This window comes from Oreochromis niloticus, linkage group LG17 (genome assembly GCF_001858045.2).
Source record: "Oreochromis niloticus isolate F11D_XX linkage group LG17, O_niloticus_UMD_NMBU, whole genome shotgun sequence".
Lineage (NCBI taxonomy): Eukaryota > Metazoa > Chordata > Actinopteri > Cichliformes > Cichlidae > Oreochromis > Oreochromis niloticus.
In genome coordinates, this window is record NC_031981.2 from 8,038,226 (window position 1) to 8,064,918 (window position 26,693).

The window sequence follows — 26,693 nt, forward strand, 5'->3', positions numbered from 1 at the left end:
CTATGCTGTCAGGGAGATTTTGCCCCCTGGTAGGGTCTCCCATGGAAAATTAGAACTGGGTGAGGGACCAGACAAAGAGTGTTTCAAAAGACCCCTATGCGTATACGATCAAGGGAACAGTTCACCCTGGGGCCCCGCCCAAGAGCCAGGCCCGGGGAAGGTGCCTGAGGGTGAGCATCTGGTGGCTGGGCCGTAGTCCATGGGTCCTGGCTGGGCACAGCCTGAAAAAGGGACATGCGTCCATCCTCCTGTGGGCCCACCATTTGCAGGAGGCGCCGTAGGGGTCAGGTGCAATGTACAGGTGTGGAGGGTACTCCACCTGGGAACTCTGTTGTCCTACTGGGAGACTACAGTGCTTGTGTGGGCAACAACAGTGAGACCTGGAGGGGTGTGAATGAGAGGAACAGCCTTCTGAATCTGAACCCAAGTGGCGTTTTGTTGTTGGATTTCTGTGCAAACCACAGTTTGTCCATAATGAACATCATGTTCGAACATAAGGCTGTCCATAAGTGCACGTGGCACCAGGACACCCTAGGCCGCAGGTCGATAATCAATCTTGTAATCGTATCACCAGACCTGCAGCCATATGTTCTGGACACCTGGGTAAAGAGAGGGGCTGACATGGGACAAAAACCATTAAGAATGCTACTCTAATAATACATTATGTAGACCTCTTATAATACTTCTTGTCTTTTCAAAACTTTTAGAAAAAAAAGCATTTCTATGAGCATGTAGATTTTATAAAGCCATTTAAATCAACTGTATGAAATATGAATCTTCTTGTAATGCATTATAGCCCGAATTTTAATAAAAAGCATTACCTTGGTTTCTAACCCACTGTGTTGTTATTTTTTGTCAAGGTTACCTCTGTGGCACCTGACAATCCAAAGAATGTTGCAGATTGCGCTCAAAACACTTTTCCTGCCTTAAGAAAGTATGACCTCTACTGGAAGTACACAAGAATTGCAGCTTATCAGGGAAAACGCTGGCAAAAGTGAAAGTGGGTTACTTGTGTATTTTGATAACTGGGTGACCCAAATAAGTAAAATTAGGAGGGGGGTTATGACGCATGCATTTGAACCCTTAAAAAGAGCGTGAAAAATTGTCTTTCAGTCAAATCAACTATTAATTCTCAAATAAGAATCATCCAATGTGCAGTTGTGTTGTGTTATGCAAATATCTTTGAGTGGATCTCTCACTTACTGTACAAAACTGCTACAGTATGTTTATCTGAGACTGCATAACAGCATGTAAGACTACAGTCTCATTTAAGTGATAACAGTGTGCAGAAGCCAGTGCAGCAACCTGCACTTTGCAACGTGTGGCTTCACACATGAAGCAGCTTCTCCTTTTAGTTGCATCTCATCTCATGAGACCACATGACATCAAACTTATTCTACATTTGCATTGGTGTGTGCTTCACATGCAAATATAATTCATATTTTATAATCAGAACACAATCATAAACAATAAAGCACATTAATAACAAAGACCAATTACACAAGTGCATTACTGCCTCCCTCCTTTCCCAATTCAGTTAAACACACAAGCACAAACTTTCCTCTAATATATATTTTTTATTCATTCTCCAAACATTTTGCAACCAATTGATATTCAAGACACTCACACATACACACGCATTCAAAGTGCAGACATTAGACAATGACATTTACACAGCACTGTCTATAGAAGATAGGCAACATGAAGAGCAAAGGTGCTAAATATTGCACATTATGATCAGTTTAGGGAATCTTAACTTGTCAGACCACTCAGTTTGACTGGCAGATGAGCTTGGGCAGTTTTTGTGATAGCTGGTCCAAATGAAAAAACAAACAAACAAACAAAAAGGAAAAAAAACAGCCGAGCAATCACGCATGCACACACCTCCGCCGACTTTGCCTGTGGCCAAGTCTGCCAGTTTTTGTCATAGGACTGATGTTAATTTCCAACCCTGACTGAGTAAAAGGTAGATGCAACTCTGTTGGAAGAGGAAAAAAAACAAAACAACAACAACCAAAAAAAAGAAACCTAAACGAGGTAACAGTTGATAATGGCCAAACCGTACACATTCCAGGTGAATGTAGTGCATCCACAAATGCAAAGTTGGAAGAATTGATTGTTAATTCTGAATGGTGAATGGATCTTTTCACCAAATTAAAGAAAAAAAAGGGGGGGGGGCAAGAAACCAAATGTGCAAAACCTGCAAATCTTGGTTTTGGAGAAGAAAAAGGTTTCTATTGATGAGAGTAAAATAAAATATGGCCTAAATAGCTGCAGAGTTATTGTTTCACATTTTCACAAATGTGAATTCTAACGCATCTAACTGCTTCACTGCTCAAGAGAAAAGTACTCTTTTTTTAACTAAGCATAGGCCATGCCTGAGAATCACAGATTGTACCATCACAAAACACAAGTAAACATAATGAACCTGGAAAGCAAGGTGATAGGGAGGTATCTGACTGATCTTAAGACTTATTACTATGCTATAATAATAATGTGAATGAGTTATTGCTTGGAAGCAGCCATTTATCAGGCTAGCTTAGATATTTGTTCATACAGGAAATTACATACAATTACAAAAAGCCACACAAAACCACTCTGTTTCATCAAGTGATAAATTAGCTTTCAATTTCAAAAACCACAAAGAAACCCCCCCCAGAGGTGTCTCCAGCAGGTGGATGCTATCGACAGCACCCACTATCCAGCCTGTCTTAGGAGCAGTCAGTGAAGGTGGTCACCATGTTCCCCCTACGCTGCGTCACTGTCCTGCAGTGTTGCTTCCCTGAGCCCTGAAATCTGTTCTCAGTCCTGGAGCTGTGCGTGTGAAAGGAAAACATCTTCTCCAAGTCCTCAAACATATCATCAAATACTCCTCCGCCAAAGCTGCCCTGCTGAAACTGCCTCCTGTGCCCATTCATGGCCTCTCGATGAGCCTGGAAGTGGCTGTCAAAGTGTCTCTTGTGGTGGGAATTAGAGTGGGAGTGAAAGTGGTGTTGGTGTTGTTGTTGTTGACCAAAAGGGTCAAAGTCTTTGAAAAGGTCATCAAAGTTGAAGTTGAATGACTTGAAGTGCTGGTTAAAGTCGTAGTCTCCTCCTCTCTGGCCCTCCCCTGATGAAGCACTATGTCCAAATTGGTCATACTCTTGCCTCTTCTTATCATCCGATAAGGTTTCATATGCTGGAGGACACAAATACATATATAGGCTTAAATGCATTAGGCAATGGTTTACAAAAAGCACAGAATGGGGCTTGTAACCCTTTAGCCGTTACCATAGTGTGCAATTACGTCAACAAAAACAAGGAAAGGTGTGACTGCTGGGGCAGATCCTCCCCTTTAAGTCCACTCTAACATCAAAATCCTTAAAAACAAACTTTTAAATGGCAACTACTTTGCTTTTAGGTCTCTAGAACAACTGTATGACGACTCTTTCCCAACAATACAGACTGACATAATGTGTAACTTACCCTCTGCTATTTCTCTGAACTTGGCTTCGGCGTCTGGGTCCTTGTTTCGGTCAGGATGGTATTTCAGGGCCAGCTTGTGGAAGGCCTTCTTGATCTGCCGCTCGGTAGCATCTCTCGGCACCCCCAGTATGTCGTAGTAGTCCCTTTTGGCCAGAATGAACTCTGAGATGAGCAGAATATGGACTGCTAGCAGCAACGTCGACTGCGCTGTGGCCATACTGGCGGTTTAGACACCTTTCCGTCTGTGAGAACAGCATTTAGACCACTGTGTTAAAAACGTTTCACACAATTCTGAAACATGGGAAGCCTTAAAAAGTGTAAAATTGTTACCGTTTTGTCAAATAATACAAGCAGTTATTAACTTTCGAGCTAGTCTGAAGATAGAAGGCGTCGCAAACAAGAAAAATGACAACTTTTACTGGAAAGGGGGAGAAACTAGTTTGACCCTTTAAAAGCTCGTAAATTATACCCTATAAAGAGCCGCCGGTGGTAGCTAAGTTAAAGCGTCTTGAAACTGAGAGCTTACCTGTATACAAGGTAACAAACAGCCCGGGGACACTGGTGTTAATCGCCGGAGGTTCCAGCTCAGCTGATGTGAAACGAAAGCTAACAGTTGTTGACTAGCTGCATTCCTGAGCCGTAACACCACGACTCGCAACGCCATTGGTGGGTTTCCGAACACAGTGATTCAGACCGTTGTGATTGGTGGAAAATGTGCGCACGTGGAAGATTTAAGGCCAGGGCGGAACGTTGTTGATAGGTAACGCAAGAAAATAATCTGCTAATCTTTTCCGCCTTTGCTTTTCTATTCACTTTTGACGTAATCGATTTAGCAGAATTAGAATACTTTAATAATCCGAGGGTTGGGGAAAAACGGAAGCACTGAAAGTCAATGGTAAACTAAAATGAAAGATTTCAAAGATTAAAACTTTGATTTTACTTTAAAGACAAATGCCGTAAGACCTATACAGGTTTTGCCATCGGTAAATTTTTTATTTAGCGCCTGCGTTACTATTTTGTATGTTTTTATTTAATACAAATAATGAAAATAATAATTTTATTTTAAAAAGTTATATCCTCATAGGGAATCTTAATTTCAATGCAAATATTTCTAATAAGTGATGACGTGAAAGAGCCAGTAAAAAAGAAAAGAAATGCTGTACACGTCACTTCCGTTACGATGGCTACAAGCCGGATATAATCATCTACGAGCTGGTTTGTGTTGTTTTTTTGTTTTTTTTTTATTGTAGCCTCAAACTGGTCTCGCCGAGGTGTTTTCATGTAGCCTGACTACAGATATGCCACGCTACTGCGCTGTGAGAGTTTGCAGAAACCGTGGGGGGACTGCATCAAGACAAGACAACAAGAGAATCAGCTTCTACCCGTATGTTTTTGTTGTTTTAGTTAATCTGTAAGAAAGTGTTGCTTCGCTTAATTGGTGAAAGATGTCACATGCAGGAGGAGTAAAAAGGATGTCACCTAAGTATATCATAGCGCTTGCTTGTAATGACACGAGGGTAGACTGTTGGGCTGATCCAAATCACACTCCAGTGCTTAGAGTTAAAGCTCTCTATTATCGGTCTGTCTCTCAAAGGTTTCCTTTGCAAGACAAGTCCAGGCTTCAGAAATGGGTAAGCAACATGAAGAGGGAGCAGTGGACCCCGAGTCGACATCAGTATCTGTGCAGTGAGCACTTTACAGCGGATTGCTTCGATATTCGATGGGGAATCCGGTACCTGAAGAATACAGCCATCCCCACCATTTTTCCTTCTAGTGAAGATGTATGTATCTTGCAGCATTTAGAAAACATCAAGCTCAGAATACAATTTTAGCTTCTTAATAACTTCTTAAACTTTGAGTATAAAGCGTGGTCCTATGGAGTTAAGCTTGTATTTATATATATTTTTATATATTAGTACTCTATTATAACAGTGACTACAAGGAAAAGAGGTAGTGAAGGCAGGTGAGTTTAAATACCTGGGGTCAACCAATATAGCAAGAGACAGGGTACAAGAGTGGCAATGAAGAGAGTGCAGGCAAGGATTTAAGCAGCTTCTTACCACACGTTTTTTGTGCCAAGGCTTGTTGATTTTCTGTTAATTCCCATTATTGAAGACCTTTTATCTTTTATTCCAGGACGTTGAGAAGCAAACAACAAACCTGAAAAGAAGTCTCAAGGCTAAAACCAGCATTTCACTGGGTGATCCAGAGCTTGCAACATTCGACTCTCCTGCCAGTAAAAAAAGGCCACTCATTTTGAGCAAAACAGGCAGAAAGTCCCAGTCAGCAGTGATAAACAATATTTCTGGGGAGCGCACAGAGATGGGATTTGAACCTGCGGTGTTGGACTCTCATTTAAAACGTTCTGAGATACAGACTGCTGCTTGTGAGAAACCACTTGATGGTAAAACGGCAGCACAGTCTCCAAGCGGGGAACTCTGTTCTGAAGAGCAGGCCGAGTCAGCTGTGACTGTATTGTGCTGTGAGCCAGGTTCATTCTCTGATGCAGGGACAAACATTGATGGAGATGCATTCCAGGCAGTGCTGGGTCAGGCTTTTAGCTTTGTCCCCATGGAACTGGTCAAGGACAAAACCACAGGCTGTTTTTTAGCAGAGAGCGGACCCACTGATGAAGAGAAGGTTTCTGTTTTTGAGCATTCGTACTGCAGACCGGATACTGACAAAGATGAGCTCTGGAGGAAGATCTTGAGTTTGCACGCAAAGATCTTAGAACTGGATCGCAGGGAGGAGAGCACGGTGGCTAAGATCCGTGCCCTGGAGAACGAGATAGCCCTCCTGAAGAGGGATGGTGCTGTTTTTAAAGAGAAGCAGAAAGTTTTAGAAGAGTGTATATCATCTGTGCTGGTCTGAATTTTTACAAGATGGAACGAGATGTTAATATATTCTTACAGTAAATTTGCTTTTGTAGACATGTTGCAAATGCTTTCATACAAACCTTGCACAAAGCACACCAGAAGACGCTGCGCTTCAGTCACATGTCTGCTGGATTCCTTAATGCTGACCTGAATTTATGCGTACACACATCATAAAGTCAGACCAGCCTTAGACCGTGCATATCCTCAAAGGATGAAGCCGTGGCTGTTTTAGACAATTTAAACACAATTTTTAACAAAATAATATAGCAAATATATTAAAAAAAAGAAATGACAATAATAACAATGTAATATATATTCATGTATTCATTTACAGTTTTAAAAATGTATAAAACTATAACACAGAAATAAGTGTAATGCATTCTAATGAAGAAAACACAAAATATGTTTTACATAACACTTTAATGGGGATAACTTTTACACACCTGTGATTATATCCCAGCTTTAAGTGGATAAAATGGGGGACAGATATAATAATAATAGTAATATTAATGATAATAATAATAATAATAGTATATAAGTATGGGACTGATTTGCTGTAATCTTGGTCCACTGATTGCATCTTTAACATCAAACCTTTGTACTTTTGTCTGAACAGAAGCTTGTATGATGTGGGGTTTTTTCTCCTCTTTTTTTTAACAGTTATGATTCCTGTGGAAACACAGAATTCATGTTCAGTAAGCTCACAGCTTTCTCCACCATACACATCACCATCTCTCCATGCATTCCTATATAGAGAAATGTGGGGTGGAACATGTGGCACATGCTTGTTGGGTTATTATCAGTACAGTGATGAGGAAAACTGGCTGGTGTCCATGTTTGATTGAATGAATGAAAGAAGGCAATTGTGCCTCATTTTATCCAGCTCAGTGTTCTACAAAACAGTTCCCCGCTTCTGTTATTACACACGTGTATCAGATCATCTTTAAGGTTCCACCTGCTGGAGCTGGATTACAGCTTCTCAGTGCTTTGTTACAGTGCATAATTATTATTATTATGGGATGCAGTGCAGAGGTTTTAGGAACCTTAGATGTGGTATCTGAACGGTCCCAAATTCTGCAACATGACTGCAATCGGGAGACATAAAGAACAAGAGCCCTGCAGCAGATGCATCTGAGGTGCTACAAAAAAGCTGGGGCAACTTCTCTGAGATGCTTGGAACGGCCTTTCTGCTGAGAAGCTTGAAAAACTGTGAACGTTTTCCTGTTCTTGCTGTTTCAAAGGTGGCCACGCCAAAAATGCATTACTGCACTTTATATCAGTTTAATAAATAAAAAACATTATTTGCGAGAATGTTTAGTGCCTAAGACTCGTGCACAGTAATTTTCTACTCTATCTTGTGATCAGTTTTAACTTCCTAACTTATTAATGGTTATTTACCTGCTGCCCTATGGAGCATTGTTGCATTTGACTGTGTGGTCTGTCAGCAGCTTCCTTTGTTGTACTCAGTTTGTTTGCTGTATGATGTCACTGTTATCACTTATGCCTTTCATATGTTTTCTTTTAACAAGATTTAAATGGTTTACATTTAATGTACTGGTCTGCTGCTTAAGTGCTACATGTTATACAGTTAGTCATTTAATTGTGTTTTTTTAAAGACTGAATTAATATAAATAGAACTGGAAAAACTGCAATACCTTGATGTGCTGCTTGTAAATTCTCTCCATTTTAACTCTGCTGTATCAGTGCATTCATTCATTTTTTAGTTGTTTTTTTTTTTTTCAAACTGAAAAATGAATGTCTGCAAAAAGAGTATTGAGTGAACATTTATGCAGGTGTATTGTGATGATGGCAAACTAAGCATATGATTCAGTTTTCATACAGGCGCATTTTTTGTGCAGTGTAGATTCAAGTGACAAGGGTCAGGTGACCACAAGTCTAGATTTTCTGGGTTTGAAATTGAGCTGAAGACTACTGACAATGTGTTCATTTGTTTTTCTCCTCATGTTTTGAAAATGACGGTGATCCAGCTTATGTAGATCTCTTTGTGCTTCAGCTCCACCTGCTGGAGAAAGAAAATCATCATCGCTGTCTTTACACAGCTGTTCCAGCTGGCATCTATTTTAGCACAAATTGCTGTTGTTGCCTTTATGCCTCTTAAATTGGAATTGAAATAATGCTGCTGTGCATTTTCAGTATTGGGATACTGCCATATATCTCAGAGATACCTCAGCTTTCTTCTTCTTTGGTGCAGCACAGTAAAAAGTGTTTTAAGTGATTCTTACAGCCTGCATTAGCCTAAAATAGTAAAAGTCTGAAGAAGTACTTCAAGCCAGGTGTTTTACTTTCATCCAGCCATCCATTGATCCATTATTTTAATACTTATCCAGATTCAGGTACCAGAGGCAGCAGTCTAAGCAAAGACATTACCACCCAGGCATTCCTAAGTCAGTCTAGAGACACTGACGCATTCCCAAGTCATTCTAGAGACACTTAGGCGTTCCCAAGCCAGTCTAGAGACAGCTAGGCGTTACCAAGCCAGAAATGCCTCACCTAGGAGTCGTCCAGGAGGCATTCTAGTCAGATGCCTGACTCACCTAAGCTGTCTCCTTTCAATATGGAGGATTGGCGGCTCCACTCTGGGCCCATCCCAGGTGACCAAGCTCCTCATGCTGTCTTTAAGTGTGACTCCAGCCACCCTTTGGAGGAAGCACATTTCCAACACTCGTGCTCTTTTTTTGAAAAATGAAAAACACTCAAAAAGAGAACAAAGGCAGACAGAGAGAATTATGTCTATAGCTCTACAAAAGCTGTGCAAAAACAACAGTTACACATCTTTTGAGATATTATATATGTTATCAATATTCTTTTTTTAAACATCAGGATTATCTGCAGCATCATGACAAGATCCTGTGAACTTTGTCCACGCTGTTCTTTTGAGATTAAAATGATAAAAGATTATAAAAGATATATCTAAAACTTATATCTAAGTTTATTTGAACACTGACTTTTTAAGCTCTGCTAAGTGTCTGGGTGCACCCTTTTACTGTACATATAGCCTTGTTGTGTAGTTGTGTGCTCAGTGTCAGCAAACCTGTGTGTGAAGTTCTTAAAACTTTTGTTTTAAGATAAAAATAATCATTTAAAAATGTCAGAGTCTCTTTGAAATGTGCAGGCTAATTGTTTTGTGTTTGACCTTGTAGTATCTGCTATGACTAGGGAGATTTTAAAGGTTGTGCCCATATCCTTCGCAGACCTTGGAAACTCAGCGTACGAATAAGCGTATCTCTGAGGTCCAGACTTTTTGCATTTGTGATTTGGATAAGCAACAACTAGACAAATAGGATAAACTATTGCTTTTTGGCTGTCCCGCTCCTCAAACGGCATTCTCCTTAGCATATTTAGCTGCACATCTGTTTTTAGTTTCTTCTTTGCCTTTCCTTGAGCGCATACAATAGAGAGTGGCAGCAAAGTGACTATTATGTGAATTTTGAGATGCTCAACCTCATTCTATCTTGTAAATATGTTCTTGCTTAAAACAACCATTTACTGCAGGTCAAAAAGCCCTCCAGGCCACTGAAAAAAGTACTGGTGCAGTCCTAATACCATGTATCTTGGTCTTAAAAAGGTTAGGTTTTGATGCAGTGGCTTGTCCTAAGAGTTACTGAAGTAATCACACATACGGCATGGTAGTAGTTGCCCTGGTATTATCAAGAAACAGCCGACATATAGACTGAGGAAAATAGAAAAGTGAGAGTGAATAAGAATGGCAGTAGATTATTGTCCCAAAATTAATGAATATAGATGTCTTATTGTCAAATAGACCAAAAAAATAAATAAATCCTGCAAACACAGTTTTTTTTCTGCCTATGTTTTAACAGAAGGAGTTCTTCAGTCTAAAAGTCATAAGGCCGGGTGTTAACTGTCAAACCATCCATATTGGAATGAGCAATAGTGCCGTGTCGTGACCAGATCGGTAACATTAGCTCAGTTTGGATTTGGAAAGATAATTTAAACCAAGCACTAATAAGAGCATGAAATAACACAACTTTAATGACTTAACAGAGATTCATCACATTGACTGAACCAAACATGTTAAGTGAAAAAAGATTAACTGGAGAAAAAGAATTAATTGTTAAAGAACACAAAAAATATTTATTTGAAATTTCTTTTGAGACATTTATATGAGACTCCACTTATATCTCAGTGGAAGGGGGGCTGTCAAGAAGCCATTCTTAATGAAGGGAAACAGAGACACAAGGCTGATGTATGCCAAATTACACAAGAAGCTTCATATGCCACAGCAGATGGATCCATAGATTTTTATACCAGGTATCTTTAATGATGCAGCCCACCCTGATATTGTGCTCAGATTACTCTATGGTGTTTATTTTCGAAATGACAAATCAGTCTGAAGCTACAAAAACCTGTGGCTCTCAAAGGATTTCAAGATTTTAACTGATGTTTTAACGCTCCTCTTATCTCCTTATTCCTAATATGTTTTTACTGACCTCTAGTGGCACACCTAAACTACTGCAGGGGAAACGGTCCGCTGAACTATGCCCACATGCGTAACTTCCTCTCCTCTTCCTGTTTATTTTTTTCTAAGGTACCATCCTCATACTGAATGAAACACTCCAGGAGCTCTGGGTTCCAGAAGGTGAGAAGGAGACGATATGCTCATGTTGTTATCACCAATAGTGTTTGAAAGGTAGGTGTTTTATGTTCATTAGTATTGCTGTCAGGTACAAGCGGGATCACATGTTTACGTTTAGCGTTGTATTTGTAAGACGTCTGTTTAGTAAGCTAGCTTTCAGAAATCATGGGTCAGGTGCTTATTCCTTCACATAAGAGTGTTATATAAAATAAGAAGCTTTCTAGTCACTAATACGTTTGAATTGGTTCTGCTAACGCCTAGCGCCAAAACAAACTGTACAAAGCGGACCCAGAGAATAGACAGTGGTCGTTATTTAGCCTTTTTTTGCGTTTAGAAGTATGTGGGGTGGGGTGCTAATGAAATTTAAAACCACCCTCACAGTGCAGAGCTAATACCCAGGAACTTAAGGAGCGATATGTTTTATCTGCTGGGTTTAAAGGTCTACCATTCGTTGGAGCAAAGTCTTGTTCTCTATAACGTCCACCAGCCACTTCTCTCTAAACCTGGTCCTCCCCGGTGTGTGCACCAGTTTGTTTGACTCCACTATGAAGCGGACTTCCACTGGTAGAGTTTGAGGTTTAACCTTCGATACATCCACGACGAAGTAGACGCTAGCTGTCCCCCGAATTGGCTTCCTCGGTGTTGGGGTGCTAAAGCGGGCCCGGTAGTGGTGGAAGGTTCGGTGCTCCTCCTCGGTTGAGCAGACAAAGTCCACACTGTACAGCCAGCAAGAGGGGAGCTCCCACGTTTCAATGTAAGCCCCAATCTGCTTTTCCCCAACATTCACCGTGAAGTCCTTGCAGGCGGCCCATGGGATATCATCCATCTCAGCCTTCTCAGTACGGTGGTGTCGGTCCAACAGGGTTTTTACAAGCTGAGCTGACTCTGTTGTTAGGTTCATTCTGGCCCCCCTTTTTAACAATATCTTGATGAAAGTTGCGGTCATTTGTTTTGTTTGTTGGACTGTTTCTATAGTTACCGGTCAGACGGCGGCCTCTGTTGGCCAAATTTACAATGGCAAGCAAGTTAACCAATATCGCCCTGAGCTTCTTTTTGAGATGTTTTTCTGTTTGTTTTAGCTGTTTGGAATTAGTTTGAACTGATAAATAAAAGAAAAGCACTGTATTTGGACTGAGAACATTTTTTAAAGTATTTCCTCATATGGTCCCTATAAGGTTTATTTTACAGCGGAAACAAAGTCACTGATTTACAGTGTTTAAAATGCTTTATTAAGCAGTATGAAATATAAAGTGCAAAAAAGCCCAAATTTAAGGTTTCCATATGAGGACACAGGGTCTCCGGCTGATATACAAGTGTTCCTCTTTATATAATTTCCTTTGTATCTCTGTTTTTATCTTTACAGGTAGTGTGTTGCAAGGAGCGAACAATAAACTCATGACAGAAAACCTCCCAGAATGCTACTGAATTTCCCAGAAGCTATCGCCTCATCTGTTTGCTTGAGAAAAGTATTTCTCTCCTGCCGTCCCCAGTGAAACAGGAGACGCATGTCACGGATTAGGATCACACTTGACAGTGTTACCAAGGCAGTAGGTGGCACGGACTTCATCTCCAAGTTCTCCCGGCTCAAGGCGGGGGGCGGCGGTGGCACAGCTGAGAGCACCCACGCAGAAAAGTCTCGGGTAAAAGTCGAGACAGTAGCCTCAAAGGCCACCGCTTCACCACCTGAAACTACAATGAAAGTAGAAGATGAAGGTGAGGAGACGAATAAGGAGCAGGAGCAGATTACAGAGAAGCCCTTTGTTTCCACAAAGAAGTCCATATCCACTTTGGGTTCAGCAGCAAGTGTTTCTGCCCCTTCCTCTAATGTGGCAAAACAAACTATGCAGCTGCTCCAGCCGGCAGCTCTGTCTACCAACATGGATGAGACCTACAAAACCCTGGCCAATCACATTGACGCTTATTTCGGACCCAGCACAGAAGGAGAAATTGGCGAGAGCAGTCAGCAGCAGCACATAGAAGGGGACGATCATGTTGCTGGACCAGTTCCTCAGTTTTCCTCTCAGAAGAAGGGGGACCACATTCCTGTTTTGTCCCCAGTAGGAAAAAGTGTTGAGGTGCCGACTACAATTCCTGCCTCTGCCTCTTCCTCTTTGCCTAGTCCTCCAGTAGAGGCTCCTTCTGCCGAAAGCGAAGCTGTGCCGACGGCCTCCCCTAGAAAAGGCTTCACTCATTATCTCTCCTACCCGCGGCCCAGTGTTCAGGCTTTTGTCGGCAGCTACATCGCACCACTGGTCCCCAAATTTAGAAGCGATTCCAAAAAAATGGCAGACACGTCTTCAGATGTTGCCGTGGATGATGCCACTCCAGAGAAGGAAGGAGTAAAGACAGAGAGTGAGGAAGAGAAAGCCGAGAAAGCAAAGCGAGAGCTGCTAACTCAAAGGGAAAAGGTGAGATGTTAAATGTGATGCTAATGACCGATCAGTGCTTCAGGGCTTTGTTTCACGTTCACAAGCAGAACAGAACAGGAGAGGAGTAGCAGTGCAATGAAAAATTTAAGTCAGGTTAATCATTTATTTTGATGCAGTTAGTACTAGCACTAAATATAATTCCATTCAGGGCAATAAAAATAATAAGTTTAACACTCAAAGCTTAGGGTGGGTTAGATAGGTCCTTGTTTAAAGGGAACATTTCTTTGTACCTAAGTGGTAAATGGCAGTTAATGAAAAATGAAGTAATTATTTGTAAATCATTAATGATGCTTAATTGAATTTCAGCATAGGAAAACAGGCCCATTTCACTCCCGTGTTCCAACAGCTCAGTGTGTTCCCTAATGAAAGTTTATCTTGTTAAAAGACTCATACTAAGACAGCTGAAAACTTTTGTTTTTTTCTTAGGTTATAGTTTCAAAATGCACCTGAAAAAAGAACTCACTTCTAAGCAGTGTTAATGTTTGTCAAGTGCCTTTTTTTGACAAAAATAGGACAACAGCCAAATAAAAGATAATGCCAAAAACGTAGATGAAATGTATTTACACTTTCTTCAAAAAATTAAAATAAGATGGAATTATTCTGGAGAGACAAGATCCTGTCAGAACTAAATAAGTCATGTAGAAAAATTAAGTTTGGAAGTGATCCAATCATAAGTAATCTCCTTGCTTTCTTATGTGCACATTTGATTTGTCCATCGTAAATTTTTTTGGGAACATGACAAAATATCAACACTTGTGAGGAAGAGAAGAACAGGCATATGGTCACATTTCTAATTTTATGTCAAGGGAAATTAAAATGCTTTATGAACTGTGTATGAACTAAAATTAGACTAAATCTAAAAGAATCCCAATGACTAAGCTATGACTAAAATTAAATGACATTTTAGACTATGACTAAAAGATTCTGACTAAAACTAAATCTCTATTAACACTAGTTCTAAGAAATGAAGATTACACCATGTGAGAAATATGCATCGGTGTGTACTGCTCCCTTTACTGTCTAATGAAGCTGGCAGTTAAGGACACGTGAGGCAGCTGTTTCTCAAACTAGAGATCTCTCATAGTCACGTGACTGGATCTTCCTCTTCTCCTCCTCCTGTTCTCCTTTCATACCGGTTACAATTAGATCACCTTGTTGTGTGAAGGGAGTAGAATGAACTCATCCATTCCTGCATGTAATAACCTTTTATTTCAAACCCACAAAGGCTGCCTCTCCACATGTCGAACTACCCAGAATTATTGCTTCAGCTCCCAGATATATAAAAATGTATGAGGTAGTGCAGTGTGTCTGGGACACGGAAGGGATGGTTGATATTCCCCTAAAAATGTTATAAATGATGAGCTCTACTATTTATCATTGTCATTTAACACATATCCAAACAGTTTCCACATTATTTTTGACCTTTGCTTTATTTTGTCTGCATTTGTCACCTAGATAATAGCCAGGGTGAGCGTAGACAACAGGACCAGAGCTCTGGTGAAAGGCCTGCAGTCCGTCACTGACGTCAAACTCCTCACTGCTCGAGTGGAGGAGCTTAGCAGCCATCTCCTGGAATTCCCAGAGACTCGAGTTGTGGCCATCAAGGTTAGTGTATTTTGTAATTTCAACTTGTTCTTGTAACATGTGGGTTGCATGGTCATTAAAGTCATTCATTTATGTGTTTACTATTGTGACTGATAGGAGAAAGCGCTGCCCTGCCTTCTACGACTGCGCCAGGCCAGAGATCTTCCTCTTCAGGCTGCGGTGAGAGAAGCATTGGCTCTGACTGGCTACACCGAACCAGTCAAAGGCAGAGGAATTAGAGTCCTGTCCATAGATGGAGGGGGAACAAGGTGCGGCTTTTAAAAAAAGACAGACACCCAGATTATATTAAAACTAATACAAAGTACAAATCTACTGCACATGAATGTAAATGAAACTAACTGATTTGTGTGTTTTTTTGTTTTTTTTTTAAATGAGGCGATCAGCAGATGTTAGTCTGTCTAAAGTAAAAGTGTTGCTGACAGAGACTGAAATATATTGTTAAACTGTTCCAGGGGGTTGCTGGCCCTGCAGACTCTCCATAAGTTGCAGGACCTCACAGGGAAACCAGTCCACCAGCTCTTTGATTACATCTGCGGGGTCAGCACAGGTATAGTGTTGCCACCTCTGTCTTGTCGGTCTGTTATAAGCTTAATCCATCATTTAGCTCATCGATTTAAGGATTTTGGGTGTCAGCTGTCCTCACTTGTTCCTTTCCATTAGGTGCCATTCTGGCTTTCATGCTGGGGATTTTCCAGGTCCCCCTGGAAGAGTGCGAGAAGATGTACCGGGAGCTGGGCTCGGATGTGTTCAAACAGAATGTGATCGTTGGAACAATGAAGATGGGCTGGAGTCATGCTTTCTATGACAGTGAGATGTGGGAGAACATCCTCAAGTTAGTCTGCAACACTCTTTCATGGCATTTTTTTTTTTTAACTGTCTGTTTTTTCTTTCTTTTTCTTTTTTTTGTCTTTTTTTTTATTTTTACAGTTTTTGCATTCTTTCTTTCTCTCTCTCTTCGATCCTCAGCTTTTTTTGTGTTTGTGCAATTTTGTGTTTTCTTTAGAGAACGGATGGGTGATGGGCGTATGATCGAGAGTGCCAGGAATCCCCACTGCCCAAAAGTAAGTGTTTGAGTGCACACCCATGCGATTTTGTTTAACATTTTAATATTTCTAATGTGCTTGTTTAGTTTCATTTTTCTCTTCTCATTGTTTATACCGCAGAGGACTTAGGACTTGAAGCAGGGGTGGGCAATCTCAGTCCACGAGGGCCGGTGTCCCTGCAGGTTTTAGATCTCACCTTGGGTCAACACATCTGAATCACATGATTAGTTCATTACCAGGCCTCTGGAGAACTTCAGGACATGTTGAGGAGCTAATTTAGCCATTTAAATCAGCTGTATTGGTTCGAGGACACATCTAAAACCTGCAGGGACACCGGCCCTCGTGGACTGAGATTGCCCACCCCTGACTTAAAGGGTTTCATGAAACTGATTTCAAAATTAAAAAGTTCTTTTCATGCCCACTAGGTGTCAGCAGTGAGCACTATTGTGAATAGAGGTCTTCCTCTGAAGGCATATGTGTTCAGGAACTATCGACTCATGCCAGGAGTGAGATCTCACTACCTTGGAGACTGCAAACACAAGATGTGGCAGGCTATCAGGGCCTCGTCTGCTGCTCCGGGCTACTTTCAGGAATTTGTTCTGGAAAAAGACCTTCATCAGGTATAACATGAATGTGAGACAACTGAGAGATGTTTGACTGTTCAGTTTATTCAGTTAATTTATTTTTGTTTTTTACTTAAATTTAAGTCTGGACTGAACTCATCTGTCCATCCACTCATCCTGCTAACTGCTTATCCACTTCACTAACTAAATCACAATATATTAATTTAATTATTGTGTCTTGGTTTCAGTTGACCTCCACATTTTCAAAAGCATAAAAATGATTTTCTGTCACAAATTAAACCTAAAATTAAGCCAGTGTTATGGAAGTAACAGGGATTGAGATTGGCATGTGAAAGTGCACGTCTCTAAGAGGTTTGCTTTCCAGGAAATCTACCAATCAATGCGCTTCTGCCACGATGCTGCTTTTTTAAGGGACCAGTGCCAAGGACAGAGGCACTGCTTGCAACAGCAGTGGCAGTTTTATTTACATAGAGCATTTTATTACGCATAAACTAAGCTGCAGTGCATCGTGTGTGTTTGTGCATCAAGGATATATGTGCAGATTTGTTCCACTATTTCAAACTCACAACCTTGGAACAGCCCCATAATTGGCTCTTCCTCTTTTCTGGCTGTCAAGAGCCCAAAGGACAGAGAGGAAAGTCAACAGAATGGGGTGGCGGTACAGAGAGAGCGAGATTCCTCAGACCTGGTCTGTGCCCTTAAACATCAAAGGTATCCTCCTTTTCACACCTCGAGAGGCCTTCCTCGAGAGAAGTTGCAAAAGTTTCTGATTCCCTATGAAAGAGAAAATTTTAAAGGAACCGTGGCTGTGTGGAGCCTATTCCAGTTGTCACAGAGCGAAAGGAAGGGTAACACCCGGGACAGAGGACTGCTCACACTCACATTCACACCTACAGAAAATTTTGAATCTGCTGTTAACCCAACATGTGGGAGCCGAACCCATAAGAGCAAAGTGAGAATATGCAGACTCTACAGAGGTCATCAGTCATCCCGTAATATTGCCCAATATGTCATTTAGGTTCTAGTTTGGATTCTTGTCAGATGTATTGTGTTTTTTCTCATTTTAACAAGTTTCACATTGTCACAGTGATTGTTTTTAATGTATTATGTAGTAAATGTAGTTCGTTTGAACTCTCAGGGCCACTGTGGGGTTAGGTTAGGTTAAATGGTGATTTTAAGTTCCCCACAGGTGTGAGTGTGAATGATTGTCTGCCTGTGTTAGCCCTGTGACAGGCTGGTGACCTGTCAAGGATGGACCCCACCTCTTACCCTATGCCAGCTGAGATAGGTTCCACCCTCCCACCCCCTGCATTCCTGACTTGAATAAGACTTAAAAGATGGATGGGTGGTGTATTAGATACCTGATGAATGTTGTTAAGTTGCACAGACAAACAGAAATAAGAGGGGAGGGTATGTTGTTAGATTTAAGACATACTGATTGGTCTTCAGGTGGAGCTCAGTGTGAACAGATCAGCCTTTTGGTATTTTGCTGCACTCTAGTAAATCTGGAAGTTGCCCAGAAAGACTAATATTAATGTGTTATATTTTGAAGTGGTATTATTAGGGCAGGATATCTTTAGATAGTCTTACAGGCAGCAATTATCCTCAATGCTTAGCTTCATTTTGATAACCTACTTAAGCAAAATTAGCCTTGTCCCTTCTTCTCTCCCCTGCCATTTTCTAATACAGTAGTCCTTGTAGACCCCCCCTTTTTCTGTTTCTTAGCCAATAACAGGTCATAATCTTCACCTCTGGTCTGCATAAGCCTTGATACTTGTAGACGTTATTGGTTTAGAACCAAAGGCCTGCTCATTGTTTGCCCAGAGAGCTTTTTTTGTGGCACTATCCCAGCAAACATGCTCTAATCTTTAGTTAACAAAAGCTAAGCTGTCTGCTGCTTTCTGTCCATTTATTAACAAGGCAAATATGACATGGCTGTAATCTCCTTTTCTATCCAACACAATTACAGTCTCATTTCTGTTTGCATGTATAACATGTTGTGTGTGTGCTTGTGTGTGTTTCTGTTTGCACATTTCTCTCCTCACTTACACCTCTGCAGAAAGTATCTGTTTCCCATGCACTGGGATGACAGCAGGGATGGAAAGACGGAGACTGAGAGAGTTATGTGCGTTGTTCTCCAAATTCCTCTTGGAGCCAAATAGTGTTTCATCAACATTTTGAGCTACCCTCGCCACCCACTGATCTCACTCCTACTCTAGTTTTCAGCACTTGCAGCGGTATTTCTCAGGAGAGTTCTGCCACTGCAAGGGATTAAAAAAACACATGAACACACTCAAGGCCATTGTTTTCATCATACAGCATTACTAAGGAGTTTCTTGCAGTCACTGAGATCAGAGGGGTTCTGAATGTCATTTAGTCAGAGTCAAGAGGAATCTGTGTGGTTTGTCTCAGCAGTGCAGCTTATAGTATATGAATATATATGAATTGCTTACACCTTTGCCTTAACAGTCACACAACCAGGCTTAAAATGACACTTTTAATGTTTTATTGTACCATAGGAACGGCTTGAGAGCAGAGCAGACTCATTAAGATCAACACTTACTGTGGTCTAATGTAATGTGCGGATAAGTGTAAGCAGAAGAAAAGATTTTTGTTACCAGGAGCTTTCTGCTTTTGTTTGTTGTCCCAGTGCTTCTGACCCGTCACAGCGTATGGTCACTCTGAAGAGTGAAATGGGGAACTCTCATCAGATGACACTTTGAGTCTGATATAAAATGTGCATCCTAAAATGATTTCTAGGTGTTTTATGCTGGTTATGTATCCTTAAAAACTAAACTACTGCATTAGTTTCATTGCGTTTCTGCTGCCCCACCACCTGTAGAAGAGTGGAAATAACCTTTTCCCACTTCTCTGCGGGGCAAGATGGAGTGCCACACTCTCCGTCTATTCAATCTCAGCCAAAAGCACTTCAGTGCTTGGATTAACTTAACAGAACTGAACTTGGTGAAAGGCTGACAAAGAGCAGAAGCAGCAAAACGGTTCAGGCATCCATTGAGCTAGATTATTCTCTTTTTCTTTTCTTTTTTTTCTGTCGGCTCTGTTCGCGATTCTGTCAAGAATCTGTTAACACTATTTAGTAAAAGTGCACACCAAATAGGTAGTGCAAAAGCAAAGGGATAATACAAGAAAGTTGTAAGATTAAAATCCTGAAACGCACTGTGATTTATCAGTGAAGCTGCATTTATTAAACTCTGTATCCACTGTAGGTAATTTCTATCCAAGTGATCCAAATGCCACTTATTTTTGAGGGCAGATAACCACTGTTTTCCCGGCTTGTTTACTTCGTGATAAACATGGCTGTTTTCCAGCACAGCACATCTCTCGCCCAAAGCTGTGTAGCTCCAGGACAGCCTGTCCACTTCACCTCATTTGTCCTCAACATGCTGTCACAACAGATATATTTAGGCTACAGGACGCACACCATAAAAAAAAAAATCTTTCTCTACACAATAAAAACATGGCAGCCTTTCTTCCTCTCTAGGATGGAGGACTCCTAATCAACAACCCCACAGCTCTGGCTATTCATGAGTGTAAGTGTCTGTGGCCAAACACACCCCTGCAGTGCGTGCTGTCTCTGGGCACCGGGCGGTACGAGACAGTGGGCAAGAATAGCACAACCTACACAAGCCTGAAGACCAAACTGGCTCACGTCATCAGTAGTGCCACAGATACAGAGGGTAGGACCACACAACATGTTGTTTATCAGTGTTTGACATCCCACAAGCAGTTATTTATAAACTGAAGGTTAGAGGTGGCGTGATGAAAACCAGTATTGGAAAAAACAAAAAACATGTCCCTCCATCCTTATTTCAGAGGTACACACCATGCTGGATGCTCTCCTGCCCCCGGACACCTACTTCCGCTTCAACGCCTACATGAGCGAGGACATCCCGTTGAATGAGAACCGTGTAGAGAAGCTGAACTTCCTCAAGAGCGAGGGCGAGCGCTACCTCGAGCGCAACGAGGCCAAGCTGAGGAAGGCGGCTAGCGTCCTGGGCCAGGAGAAGAGCGCCATGCAGCGACTGGCCGAGTGGGCCAAGCTCAAGGCCGACATGTACGAGGGTTTCCCCTTCGTCTCCAAGCTCTAGCCTGGTAGCAGTGTGACCCTAAGGGTTTATTTTTTAAAGTACAAAGACAGAGAGGGAGGCAAATACACCCCAATGGAATCAATGTTGTGGAAAACATGCATACTAGGAACATTTTCATGCATCTGGTGAGACAGTTTGAAGTTAAATGCCAAATGTTTACACTGTTTTACCGCAGCTACCTAACACTAAAGATCCTTTGGTCATATTGATGTTTAATAATTAACAAGTTTAATACAATTTGCTGTTGTTGGGGAAGGACGTGTCTATAATAGAGACAGAATGTTCTACAAGAACTGAGCAGGTTTTGACACTACAGCGGAAACCTTTACGTGGCTGAGGGAGGAGGAAAACGTAAGAAAATGCTGGTTTACTGGTTTTTGGGACGCACAAAGATGGGCATGTGATAGCTGTTATACACAACAGTTTACTTATGGTTATTGGGTAAAGGAAGTGAGCTTTGTTTTCTTTTTCAGTAACTTGAATACATAAAGATGTAATTAATACATGATTGCACCGTGAGAACATGAGCGTGACTGCCTATCTGTAACACTGTACACAAGTTAACACCTCATGCACTTTTTAAAGGGTAATTCTTAGCCTCTCTGTTGAGAATGATGTAAATACATTTTGTGGTAATTATGAAATAAGTAATTATGAAGTGTTTGCAGTGTTAGAATTTAACAATATAAAAAAAGTGTGCACATACAGCCACTTTGAAGACTGATACTAAAGTAAAAGAAAGTGTTATAATCTGGTAAAAAGCATGTCTATTGCGCTTTAAGCAGCTAGTTGTGGCCCCATGGTTAATATAAAGCTTTTACCTTGAACCTCGATCAAGCCTGATTTCTATTTCTGCACAATTTATAAACTAAACAGACTTTTGACATTGTGAGAATCCTTACTGCCCTGACCCCTTTCTTCATTACTTAGTGGAATGCCAAAAATGAGCAAAATGTAATGATATAATAAAATTATATCTCAAACCACTCTCTTCCCTCTTGCTTCTTGCACACAGTGTTCTTCACTCACTCAGTCTTTGTGTGTTTACACACTACTTTGAATTTAATCCTTAGTTATTATTAAACCTTACCCTGGTTCTGCCAGAAGTTTCTTCTTGTTTAGAGGGGACTTTTTCCTTCCCACTGTTGCCACTGAGGGCTCATCTGATTGTTGTGATTTTCTGTATTATTGTAGCATCTTTACCTGTTACTCATTTATAACATTTGGGGTGTTAGGAAACAAACCAACAGACGAAGGAACACCCAGTGCATTGAGGATTGCGTTGAAATCCTATACTAGGCAAGAATGGAAAATCATTTTGCTTTCAAAACTGCAGAAATGTCTCTCCTTAGTTCCTAAACACCTAAAGAGCAAATAGCAGTGATTTTTTTTTCTTTGTGTTTGTGTGTGCGTGTGTGACGTATATCTGCGTTCAGTTTCTGCTGCCTCAGTGTCATTTAAAAGAAGGACACATGCAAATCACAATGCGCCACACAAAAGACTTGTCAATGAAGAATGCCAAGTGTTGTCTTATGATGAATTGCTTTTCTTTTTCCAGTTGTGCACACTAGGTTTTTGCTTTGTTGTTTTGATCTCATTGATTGTCACTTGAAATTCCACAGGATCATTCCTCCCAGTCATGCTGCCGTTACCCCAATCAACATAAACGGCATGCCACAAAAAGCTGCACCTGCAAACCCTCAAAAGCTACAGATTAACAGAGTAGTGCAAGTATTTCACTGCATTGATGTCTCACTCCTGCTTTCAATGTGTCAACATCACAGTTTGACATGCAGATTGATGGACCTTTTATTTTTTTTCTCTCTTCAGTACCAGCTTGAGATTGACCATGGCCTCAGCCAAATGTCAGATCCTGATTGACGATCGTGCTGCCTACTCTCGTCCTTGCTCTAGAGTGATTTTTTTCATTAACTGAACACTGATAACGGGGTGAGAGATCCTGCAGGGGTGTGTACAGCTACCAGTGTGGCTGAAAGTGTCTTTCTGTGATAAACATGGCTCAAAATACTCTTTGAGTTAGGAATTCCCTGACTGTTTCAAAGTAAAAGCTCAATCCTTTTCGATATATTAACATGATTGATAGAGTGCTGATTTTTTCTTTTTAGGTTATTTGTCCAAAATTTGATAGATAGCAGAGAATTCACTCTTCACTATTGTGGAATACACTCACAGCCCACTTTGTTTGGCATACCGGTTCAACAGCTTGCTAACACAAATAACTAACAGCCAATCACATGGCAGGATCTCAGTACAGTTAGGTTGCATGTTAAAATGTTTAAACTGAGCATTTACCCCTTAGTACCAACTGGCATTATTTAAAGACCAAAGCCTACCTGTGTATTTTCTAACCGTGTCCACCCCTTAATGACTACAGTGTAATCAATCTTCTGATGGCTGCTTCCAGGAGGATAACACACCTTGTGACAAATCTCAAATCATCTCAAACCGGTTTCTTCAACAGGAAAATGAGTTTATTGTACTCAAATGATCTCCACAGTCACCTGATCTGAATCCAGTAGAGCACCTTTGTACAGCAGCACTGTGTGTGCAGGAAATCTGCAGCAACTGTGTGATGCTGTCATGTCAATATGCACCACAATCTCAGAGGAATATTTCCAGCCCCAGTTTGTATAATTAAGGCGCTTTTGAAGGCAAATAAGGGTCCAATGAGTTCCTAGTAAACTGGCCAGTGAGTTTGTATAAGAAGTGAAACTTTCATGCTGAAGGTGCTGCAATTTATACCTCAAGGTTTAAGACAGAGAGTGGGTCAGGGTTGGCTGCATTTCTACGTTTTCTGTTTATGTAGCAAATTAAAAATGTTGAAATTTTGCTGTTGCTCTTTGCTGTTCCCTAAGTTACATATATTTATTTACAGATAGATATATATAGAGATAGATAGGGAGATAGATATGGAGATGGAGATATAGAGACTTGGGTGTCTTTGACAAGGGTGGTCAAGAGAGACAAATGAGGTGAATGTGACATTAACACTCACAAGTGATCTTCATTCTGTTCTCTTTGGTGTTAAAGGCCAAAATGCCAGGGTAGAGTGAAGTCCGCCAAGCACTGTTTACATGAAGCGTCTATATAAATAGTTCATACCACCGCACTATAGCAAGAGCTGTCTGTCTCTACGCCTCCTGCTCCTGGTGTTCCCTAGCAACTGCTTTGGTTCCCATTGACAATCTTCTCAATGTATGTGTGCCCACGTTTGCTTAAAATTGCCTCAGATTTTGGCAAGGATGTGTTACACAGTAGACCTGCTTTATTTCACTGCTATAGGAAGTCAGTTGGAACTTAACAAATGGGTCTCTTTGAGTTTTGCTCAGTGTTTGAAGCATGTGCCAAGTTTCTCCTCTTGTTTTCAAGTTCACGCTCTTGGCTTATGTGATTATCAGATCAACGTCTGCCAGGATCTGCCATCTTCTTATACAAACAAAAGTGTAGCATGTGACCAGATGTTGTTACAAGGTGACTGACTTCTCTTTTATCATGGCTCTACTCTGTTTTTGAGATTCACAGCTGCCACCCCCCAAATGCAAGATTGCAATCTCTGTCTAAAGTAGTTCCAATTGTGTGAGCGCACCCACGGGAAAAGGGGTTACAGGTTTCGAATTCCCTCATATGAATATAAATAAGGAAGAAAGGAGAAAAAAATGGCCCAGCAAATCAGTCAGTTTTTTTTAAGTGTATTTCCTTCTCACGATTCCCTGGGTTGACACAGGGCGAGTACTCTGAACAAGTTCATATTCATGCTATCCCAAATTACATATGAACTGAACTGAAAAATCCATATATGAAATATTATTGAAATCTTTGTCAGTATATATGAGAGAGGTAAGGAAAGAAGTACAATAGTGAGTATATGCAGCTATTTGTAAAGCACGGTGGAGGCTCTGTCATGGTTTGGGGCTGCATTTCAGCCAGTAGTGTTTGGGATCTTGTTAAAACTGATAGAATTATGAAAATGCATCTGATTGATAGATCTGTGCAAATTTTGTTACCAAGTAGATACCAAGTAAATACAGGGCCAGTATTGCAGATACCAATACCAGCACTGATATGTCTAACTTATGCAGGGCTGGGCAGTCTGAAAATTACCTGTGAGATGAATAATCACCAATTGTCACATTCTGAAGACATTTTAATGGCCACTACATCACTGTGATTTTTACTTTCCACTATAGTTAACACAACAAAACAAACCTTTCAGCTGTTCATGTATTTCAAAACTTGGTTTTTCAGAGTGTCATATAAATGTGCCTGGAATGTAAAGAAGCCTGTCTCCAAAGCACTTTAGATCAATTTCTGTTATTAAAGGTATATTTTTTCATTTCCAAAGAAATAATTTATGCAACACAATTCAGTGGGCTACATACTGAACTTAAAGGAAAGAAACAAAGTATTGATCCAATACCAATACCAGCATTAGTATCAATACTATCAATATTTGGATCAATCTGCCCACCTCTAGCTCGTACTGATGAGTGAGAAGAAGACTCTAGCTGCTTCTCTTCGGTGTAAACATTAACAGTGTGGAAATATATATCTGGTGAATGTTAAACCTACACTGTCTTGCCATAATATATCCTGTCCTGTATAAACTGTTTTTAAATCACATAGTGGCACAGAGGCTCTGGAGTAGACCCCACTCCAAAAATGTTGCAAATGACTAGAGCCCAAATTTAGATACAACATATTTTGTCCTTAAATGATGCTTGGTGATCGGAATAAGATGGGGCTCCAGGACACGGGGAAAGCTTCTGATGCATGAAAATATGTGTAAAATAAGTGCTGCTCCAGTGTTTTTCCACGCAGAGTGGTGTATCTGACAGTAATTTTACACTATTTAAAAAAAATAAAAAATAACAGTCTTGTCTCACCTCGTCAATCACTGAACAGAAACGGGGTTTACACAGAGCTGTGGCTCTCAGCCGGTCTCTGTCAGAGGATAGAAACAAAGTACCGATCCTATCATGCTAGTATCGATCCCATACCAATACCAGTGCTGGTATTGAAACCATCGATACTTGCATCAATCCACCCACCTCTTGCTCATCCCAATAAGTGGGATGAAGATTCTAGCTGCTTCTTCTCAGTGTAAACATTAACACGATGTAAGTATATATCTGGTGAATGTCAACACGATACTGTATTGCCATAATATATCCTGACCTGTATAAACTATTTTTAAATCATACAGTGGCACAGAGAAGCTCTGGTGTAGACCCCACTCCAAGTCCAACATATTTTGGCCTTAAAAGATGCTTGGTGATCGGAATACGATGGCTTTCCAGGACACAGAGAGGCCTCTGATGCATGAAAATATGTTAAGGTACTGCTGCAGGAGTGTTTTTCCACTTAGTTGTGTGTCTGCCAGTAATGCCGCACTCTTAAAAAAATTAAATAAATAAATAATCTTGTCTCGCCATGTCTTTCACTGAACAAAAACCGAGTTTACACAGTGCCATTGCTCTCTGCAGGTCTCTGTCAGCCAGTTAATGTGGGGACACACCTGCGCACACACACACAAACATCCTACTTGCCCTGTGGAAATGTCAGACATCAGTGCCTGTGCCCACTGTTTCAACGTCTGCACGTCTTTAAAGGGATAATATCAGTCACACCCATGAGCTGGTGCACAACTTTCTCTCTGAGGTTTGAACATGTACAGACACAGCAGCATATTTTTCATCTCACATTAAGTTGTGTTTGTTTTGGTGGTGGCCTTCCCTCAGGCCTTGTCACCATTACTGCACGTTACAGCACTCTGCACAGTGGTGAAGGCTAATGTCCCTCGGCCCAGATGAGTGTTACTTCATGCACATATCGTGGACAAACTGTATGTATATCCCTTTTTCCCGCCAAACAGTGTTGATGATCTGAGCCTGCCCTGTGGGGAGCTACATATGATTAAGCCACAGCTACAAACTCCAAGCTCACTGT

The 26,693-nt window shown here is 40.9% G+C and overlaps 3 protein-coding genes across 4 annotated transcripts; 2 read left to right on the top strand and 1 right to left on the bottom strand.

Annotated features, from left to right (window-relative positions):
* Positions 1-1,557: 1,557 nt before the first annotated feature.
* Positions 1,558-4,152, bottom strand: LOC100701385 (dnaJ homolog subfamily B member 9). The gene is made up of 3 exons (XM_003450707.5): positions 3,992-4,152; positions 3,466-3,707; positions 1,558-3,178 (listed from the first exon to the last, which is right to left on the bottom strand). The coding sequence occupies exons 2-3, from the start codon at positions 3,680-3,682 to the stop codon at positions 2,712-2,714; spliced, it is 684 nt and encodes a 227-aa protein (XP_003450755.1). The 5' UTR covers positions 3,683-3,707; positions 3,992-4,152; the 3' UTR covers positions 1,558-2,711.
* Positions 4,153-5,105: 953 nt separating this feature from the next.
* Positions 5,106-6,336, top strand: LOC100707030 (THAP domain-containing protein 5). Its single transcript, XM_025899838.1, has 2 exons — positions 5,106-5,246; positions 5,602-6,336. Exons 1-2 carry the CDS (start codon positions 5,106-5,108, stop codon positions 6,334-6,336), a joined length of 876 nt encoding a protein of 291 aa, XP_025755623.1.
* A 4,000-nt stretch (positions 6,337-10,336) lies between these two features.
* pnpla8 (patatin-like phospholipase domain containing 8) lies at positions 10,337-21,712 on the top strand. Of its 2 annotated transcripts, none has more exons than XM_003450729.5 (10): positions 10,337-11,010; positions 12,320-13,364; positions 14,841-14,990; positions 15,087-15,238; positions 15,443-15,537; positions 15,651-15,822; positions 15,994-16,051; positions 16,459-16,653; positions 20,120-20,315; positions 20,452-21,712. In XM_003450729.5, the coding sequence occupies exons 2-10, from the start codon at positions 12,462-12,464 to the stop codon at positions 20,724-20,726; spliced, it is 2,196 nt and encodes a 731-aa protein (XP_003450777.1). In that variant the 5' UTR covers positions 10,337-11,010; positions 12,320-12,461; the 3' UTR covers positions 20,727-21,712. The 2 variants fall into 2 exon arrangements, with proteins under 2 accessions (XP_003450777.1, XP_005455667.1); XM_005455610.4 differs by having other exon boundaries at positions 10,337-10,959.
* Positions 21,713-26,693: the final 4,981 nt, after the last annotated feature.